Source organism: Lepidochelys olivacea, assembly GCF_965140295.1.
Source record: "Lepidochelys olivacea isolate rLepOli2 genome assembly, chromosome: 27".
Classification (NCBI taxonomy): Eukaryota; Metazoa; Chordata; order Testudines; family Cheloniidae; genus Lepidochelys; species Lepidochelys olivacea.
The window spans coordinates 17,961,047-17,968,914 of NC_140437.1; the positions used below are offsets into that span (position 1 = coordinate 17,961,047).

At 60.3% G+C, this 7,868-nt stretch overlaps 1 protein-coding gene across 1 annotated transcript in view; it reads right to left on the reverse strand.

Moving 5' to 3' along the window:
- The window catches only part of KCNH4 (potassium voltage-gated channel subfamily H member 4), a 30,820-nt gene extending 23,205 nt beyond the window's left edge, over positions 1-7,615 (reverse strand). The window contains exon 1 of the mRNA XM_084615840.1: positions 7,539-7,615. Within this exon, the coding sequence (XP_084471966.1) occupies positions 7,539-7,614 (76 nt within the window). The 5' untranslated portion in view covers position 7,615. The remainder of the gene's footprint in view (positions 1-7,538) is intronic.
- Positions 7,616-7,868: the final 253 nt, after the last annotated feature.

The following is a 7,868-nucleotide window of genomic DNA, read 5'->3' on the forward strand; positions in this document are numbered from 1 at the left end:
AGCATCGCCCGGGGACTCCGTGACAAACCCCACTCCCCTCCCAGGGCTGGGAATGGAACCCAGGGCCCTTCTGCTCTAACCATGAGACCCCGCTCCCTTCCCAGAGCCAGGGATAGAACCCAGGCATTTCAGCTTCCAGCTCTCCCCTTCCTGCTCTAACAACGAGAGACGCCCCCATCCTTGCCGAGCCAGCAATAGAAGGAGTTTGTAAGTACATTAGGAACAACAAGAATCCTAACAATAGCACTGATCCATTACTAAATGGAAATGATAGAATTCTCAGTAATAATGCAGCAAAGGCAGGAGCGTTAAATAAATATTTCTGTTCTATATTTTGGGAAAAACCTATGATGTAGTTGTGTCATAAGATAACTCTCTTTCCATTCCACTAGCACCTCAGGAGGATGTTAAACAGCAGCTAATAAAGTCAGACATTTTTAAATCAGCAGGTCCAGATAACTTGAATCCAAGAGTTTTAAAAGAGTTGCCTGAGGAGCTTGCTTCCACTGGGGTCCCACAGGTATCTGTTCTTGGCCCTACACTATTTAACGTTTTTATCAATGACCTGGAAGAAAACATAAAATCATCACTGATAAAAGTTTGCAGATGACAAAAATTGGGGAGTGGTAAATAGCTAAGAGGACAGGTCACTGATTCAGGGTGATAGATCACCTGGTAAACTGGGTGCTAGCAAACACTATGTGTTTTAATATGGCCAAATGTAAACGTATCCATCTAGGAACAAAGAATGCAGGCCACACTTACAGGATGGGGACTCTACCTTGAGAAGCAGAGACTCAAGATTTGTTGGGGGGTTGGATAATCAGCTGAACATGAGTTCCCAGTGTGATGCTGTGGCAAAAGAGCTAACACGACCGCTGCTGGAATCCTGTGTCCAGTTCTGGTACCCATAGTTCAGGAAGGAGGTTGATAAATCGGAGAGGGGTCAGAGAAGAGCCATGAAAATGATTAAAGGGTTAGAAAACCTGCCTGACAGTGAGACTCAAGGAGCTCGATCTATTTCTTTGACCAACGAGCAGGTTAAGGGGTGATCTGATCACGGGCTGCAAGAACCTTCATGGAGAACAAAAATTTAATCATGGGCTCCTCAGTCTAGCAGAGAAAGGTATAAAGGATCCAGTGGCTAGAAGTGGAAACTAGACACATTCAGAATGGAAATAAGGGGTAAATTTTTAACGGTGAGAGTGTCCCTGGAGTCCCTGGGCGATGCTCTGGAACTGCTCCCCATGAAGCCAGGCAGGACTCTGGGGAAGTCTCCTTTCTGGGAGCAGCCTGTCTGCAGGACACACAGCTCACCCGGCTCCCACCTTCCTGGGTCTGACCTCGGAGCATTCAGCATCCTCTGCCCCTCCGTGTGCTTCCCACAGCGAGTTCACCCAGGCGGGGTCCTGGGGAAACCAGAGGGTCCTGCCCCACAACTCCGCAGTCAGACGTGACTCTCAGCCAGCCAGTAAAACAGAAGGTTTATTAGACGACAGGAACATGGTCTAAAACAGAGCTTGTAGGTACAGAGAACAGGACCCCTCAGGTGGGTCCATTTTGGGGGGCAGTGAGCCAGACAACCCCGTCTGCCCTTCACTCCATGTTCCAGCCAGCCCGAAACTGAAACTCTCTCCAGCCCCACCCTGCTCTGGGCTTTGTCCCTTTCCCGGGCCAGGAGGTCACCTGACTCCTTTGTTCTCCAACCCTTCAGCTCTCACCTTGCAGGGGGAAGGGCCCAGGCCATCAGTTGCCAGGAGACAGAGTGTCGGCCATTTATGTACCCTGGCCCTTTGCTCTCCAACAATTACACCTCCTTATCCCACGACCTAGAGACTTAAGAACTGCATAGGGGAAACGGAGGCACCCCTGCAGTATTCAGAGGAAACATTAAGAACAGGCCCACTTCGTCACAGAGAGTAATTAACCCTTGGAACAATTCACCAGGGGTTGTGGTGGAGTCTCCAGCACTGATCATTTAAAAATCAAAGCTGTCTGTTGATCTGCTCTAGGATTAGTGTGGGGCAGTGTGGGTCGGAGAGCAGCTCAGACCAGCTGAGGACAACGGTCCCTTCCAGCCTTGGGATCTACGAGCCTCGGATGCAGAGGGGGCAGTTGGGGCGAGGGAAGGGCCAGCGATGTGTAGGACCTCACCAGCACTGGCCCCGCTCCCCTACAGCCTCCGGAGCCCCCCACATCACTAACCCCGGGAAAGACCCCACGGAAAGACCCCAGAGTCACCCTGTGCAGCCACGTCCAGCTGCTATTCCTGAGGGCCCCTCCTTGCTTTGCCCCCCGTCCCCGCCCCCCAGGCCGTGACGGTAGCCAACCCGGGCTGCAGCCCCTCCTCCCAGCTGGGCGAGCTGGCTACGCTCTGCCCCTCGCCATTCAGTGGCAAGGTGAGCGCGGGAGCCCAGATAGAGCCCCTGGCTTCCATCTTCTCAGAGATGTGGTGCCAAGCGAGCCGCACCTCCCCCTCGCCAGCTGGTGCCTCCACCCCCCCGGCAGGGCTAAGGCAGCTTAACAGCAACAACAACAAACCCAGCCGGGGGCTGTGCCAGGGCTCCCCGCAGGCACGGCAGCCGGGGGCTTGCCACGGGCACAGGCCAAGCTGCGGGGAGATGAGCCCAGCTCCGAGTGCCTATCCCTATCTGCAGCAGGGGAAGCCTGAGGAGACACCAGTATCCTAAACGCAGGGGGCCCTGCATGGTCCCAGAGGATGCTCCAGGGCGGCAAGGTCGGATCATTAGTGTTTACTCCTGGCACCACCGAGAACGAGCCCTTGCAATGTGTAACTAGCGCTAGGCCGGGAGAGCCTTGCTCCTGGGCTCAAGGGGGCATGAGCCAGCACTACCGATCCCCTGGCCTCGCTGCGGCCAGCCTGCCCCATGCGACGGGCTGCTCATGACTGGCGGGAAGTGCTGCCCAGCAGGGTCAGGAATGGCACCTTGCTGGCGGGCTCCCTGCCAGCGCAGACAGATGGCTTCGAGTGCACAGGCCGACGAGGAGCAGCCAGCGGGGCCAGCCGGCCTGGTTTCCACCTGCCAGGGGCAGAGCAGTGGCCCCTTTCCCCCCACGGAAAGCACTGCGTGCCCTGCGGCCCAGGGGCTGTGAACCCAGCCACGTGCCCCCCGCAGCAGCCGTGGCCCATTTGACAGCCCTTGTTTCCATGCCAACAAGCAGCAATGCCACCAGCGTGGGTCAGCGGCCCGAGGGCAGGAGCAAGGACAGCTGAGGCCATGGCCAGAAAGCCCCAGCTCCGGAGTCCCCTGCCCCCGCCAGGGGAGGCCCCGGGGCCTCGCTCGCTGCTTTGGCTCAGAGCCGGAGGCATTGGGGAATCAAAACCCAATGCCCATGGCTAAGTTCTTGGCTCCTGGAGCTGTAGCTGCTGGCTTGGCCGGGGTGGGGAATTAGTACAGAGTCTGCTCTCGGCAACGCAGGGTCCCCACCAACACAGCCGGGGCTCCTGCCCCGTGCCCTGCTGCCCCCGGGCTGTGGTGCCCAGCACCAGGGGGTGGCATCATGCCGCAGGCCTGGGCCTGCTGCATGGGCGAGCTGGGGTTCATTTAGCGCCAGGCGTTGCTGGGACGAGCCCCCTTTCAGGCCTCATTAAGCCCATCGAGGACACACTGAGGCCTGAAGCCGAGAGTCTTTCAAAGAGCCTTGCCAGCATCGCATCGCCCTGGAAACGCAAACACAGCATCCCAGGGAGCCTCTCCCGTGCGTGCCCTGGGCTCCCTGCTCCTCCCCGGGCACGGACCAGCTCCGCTGTCGCTCTGGGGGCAATGGCCCCACACTCATGCCGCACGTGCGCCCCCATTCCCGCTGCCCCTCCCTTCGCAGTGCTGCCTCCTGCCGACTGACCCATGCACAGCACCGGCACGGGGCTCCTTCTCCCGGTGGCTCCCCCGGTGCCGCGGCCCGGGACAGCGCACGGAGCTGTTCGCGTACGGCGGGGGAGATGCTGTGGGGTGGCCCTGGTAACACGACGGCCCCCCAGGACTGAGGCTCTGGTGGCTTCTAATGTCTGAGCCCAGCGAGGTGCCCCCAGCTGGCTCGCAAACCAAGTGTCACCCCCCTTCGGGGTGACTGGTGAGAGGGTGGTGTCCCACCCGTCTGGCTGGGACACGAGCCAGGGCTGGGCCTGCCCTCAGCCGGCTGAAGGGGAACAAGACCCTCTGCCAGGGCTCAAGGAGCAGAGCCTGTCAGCGCTTCCCACCAGCCCTGGCAGCCCTTGGAGGCAAATCTGCTTCCTCTCCAGAGCGGGTTAACCCTTTCCTGGACCCTGCAGGCAACTTCACTCCCTAGAATAGAGCCCCAGAGTCCTGACTCCAGCCCCCTCCAGAGCCAGGAATAGAACCCAGGAGTCCTGGCTCCTTTCTCCTAACCCCTGTTGCAGCCTCCCCCCAGTACTGCTGGGAGCTCAGGTCATGATGCAAACATCTGGTGCGTGTGGCTGTGGTGGGGGAACAAAGCCCTGTGGGAGCCAAGTGGGGTTGGCTGAAACATGGTCTGAAACATCTGGGCTGCTGGGACTGGTGGCTGCAGGGGAGCCCGGGCGCCCAGCAGGGCAGTAATTGCATGTGCCTTGATCTGTATTGTCTCTGCATACTGGACAGAGCTGACTGCTCGCTCTTGGCCCCCGGCCTGCCAGCTCCCAGGGCCCACGCCATGGCCACAGCCCGTCCTCGCCGGCACAGCTCTCCCGCTGGAGCTGGGGCCTGGTTAGCGTGGTGCTCAGTACTCAGGGGGCGGCTGTCTGCCATTGCCACACGCAGTGCCAGCAGCTCGCAGACCAGGGATCGGGCTGCCCTTCTGTGAAGAAGTGGGCCTGTTCTTAATGTTTCCTCCGAATATTGTGGGGGTGCCTCAGTTTCCCCTATGCAGTTCTTAAGTATCTAGGTGGTGGGGTAAGGGTGTATGATTCTTGCAGAGCCCTAGAGGGCAAGTGTGTGCAGGGGTCTGGACACAGAGAATGGCCGACACCCTGTTTCCTGGCAACTGATGGCCTGGGCCCTTCCCCCCCTGCAAGGTGAAAGCTGAAGGGTTGGAGAACAAAGGAATCAGGTGACCACCTGGCCCAGGAAAGGAACAAAGCCCAGAGGAGGAGGGGCTGGAGGGAGTTTCAGTTTGGGGCTGGCTGGGACATGGAGTGAAGTGCAGACGTGGTTGTCTGGCTCACTGCCCCCAAAAAGGACCCAGCTGAAGGGTCCCGTTCTCTGCACCTGCAAGCTCTGTGTTATACCATGTTCCTGTCGTCTAATAAACCTTCTGTTTTACTGGCTGGCTGAGAGTCCCGTCTGACTGCGAAGTTGGGGTGCCGGACCCTCTGGCTTCCCCAGGAGCCCCGCCTGAGCGGACTCGCTGTGGGAAGCGCACAGAGGGGCAGAGGATGCTGAATGCTCCGAGGTCAGACCAAGGAAGGGGGAAGCCGGGTGAGCTGTGTGTCCTGCAGACAGGCTGCTCACAGAGAGGAGACTTCCCCAAAGTCCTGCCTGGCTTCATGGGGAGCAGTTCCAGAGCACTGCCCCGGGGACTCCGTGACACCTTGACAAAGCTCCGTTCCCCACCCCACGTGGGCCCGGACCAGAGCTGTGCGCTTGGAGGCCAATGGTAACTGTCCCTGGTGCTGAGTCTGGGACAACCTGGCAACGCAGAGGAGAGGCACAAAATCCCTCCCGTCCACCAAGACAACGAAAGACCCTGTTTGCGCTCACACAATACGTTCCAGTGTACTCCTGAAATCCGGGCCGGGCTCCACTCCGGCCTTTCCACAAATGATATTTAGTTTAATCCATACTTATATAATTCTGGACCCCGCTATGGCTCTGGAGTGGGGGGCTGGGAGGGGGGCTCAGTGCTCTAAGCCTCCCTCGTTGTCTCCCCAGTGACCCAGGCTCTCTCCTGGGACAGGCCGGTGGCTCACTCTCTGCACCGGGAAAAGGGGTTAGGGCGGTTTCATTAGGAAAAGCTGTCAGGGCAGCCCAGGAAATGCTAAATCAGTTTTCATTGAGCTTTCTGGAAGCATTTCAATTGCGATCCTCTTAGGGGGAAAATCCCCCCGTCTGCACCGTGGCATTTTATTTACAAAAAGCCACGCTTACTACACCTTCCCCCTGGGGGGGAGCACCTTAAACAGGTGACTTCCAGTGGGGGGGTTAATCCACACGGAAGGCTCCGAACAGGCCAAGCTCTCTCGGGGCAGGAGCAGACGAGGTCGGCGGATGGTTTTTTGACACTTTCCACCAACTGACAGGTCAGCAGGAAGACGTGAAGATACTTTTCCCTCCTCTGGGCCGCGCACAGATTGTGTACAATGTGAATAGGAGTGAGCGGCGTGCTTGGAGAGAGATCCCAGACCCCGCCCTCACCGGGGGCCGTTACACCAGTGTCCCCACCTTAGACCTCAGGCAACGAATCTGTCATGGAGTCTGTGATTTTAAGAGCCCTCCGTGACCCCGCGAAAATGCCAGTAATTCAGATGTGGGGCTTGGGTTTCAGCCCCTGGCGACGGAGCTTGGGCTTGGGCAAAAATAAACCCGCGATTTCTGGTTTGTTGCCTGCGTCCCGTCCGTGACTTTTCATAAAAATACCTATGCCAAACCCGGAGCCTTCCGGGCCCACCCTGCCCAGGGAGAGCGTTCCTGGTCACCATCACTGCTCCCCCGGGGTGCCGGCGGGTGACCAGACACACCAAGCCTTCTCACACCCCAGGTGCCCCTTGGATACAGCCCATCCCCCACAGTGGCAACGGGGAGCAGCGTTATTTGGAAACGACCAGTCATCTTTATAGTGGGGGCCAGAGGGGGTGCTGAGATAGGCTGGGGGTAACGCAGGGGGCCTGGCTGGGCTGGGGGGGCAGCCCCCATGAGCTGGGGATCCTTGAGCAGTCTCCCAGAAGCAGCAGGAAGGGGACATGCCCGGCAGCTCCCTGGATCCCAGGACACTAATGAAGTCACCCCCTCCCCAACCCCCCTGGGTCTGCGGGGACCCAGCGTAGGCACACACAGGGCCCCCCTTTCGCAGGTCCCAGGGGCGGGGGCGGGGGCGGGTTATTGCACTTGGCTCAACAATAGAAGACCAATCCCCAGCCCGAGGGTTGTGGGGGGCTTTGTGGTCTGCGTGGCCAGGGATCCCTGCTACTGACCCCACCCCCCAGCTGCAGAAGGGGGTCACGCAGGGCAGCTGGCTGGGGCTGAGGTCACGGATCCCTGATATCGATACCTCCCCCCCCCACACCCCAGATGCAGTTTTGCTACTACCCAGAACCTGGGGGGGGGAGAGAAAAAGCTGCGGGGGGAGTGGGGGGGGGAGATGGCAGCTTGCTCCGGAGGGAACCAGGCCCCAGAGGAGGGGTCCCCTCCAAGCCCAGCCCAGAGAGTCCAACCCTATTGTCCAGTAGGACCACAGCCCTGCCCAGCCCCGGGGCGCAGAGGGGGGCCCCCCAGTCCTGCCCGGCCCTGGGGCGCAAGCGGGGTCCCCCCCAGCCCTGCCCGGCCCTGGGGCGCAGAGGGGGGGCTGCGCCCGGCGAGACTCACGGGTGCCATCGAAGCGCGTGGCGATGGTGTCCAGGAAGGTGTTCTGCGGGGCCAGCAAGCCCTTCATCACCGGCATGGCCCCGCCGCCGCCGCCGCCCGCTCCCCGGCCCGGCCCGCGGGCTCCAGCTCGGGCAGCGGAGCCCCCGCGCCGCCCCGCTCCGCCCCGCGCTAATCCCGGCCGGGCTCTCGGCGCGGCCCCGCCCCGGGGGACCCTGCAGGCGGCAGCCGTGCGGGGGGGGGACCTGAGCCCAGGGATGTGCCGGGAGGGGGGGGGCCCTGCACCCAGGGACCTTCCGGGGGGGGCGGGACTCTGCACCTATAGATATGGGG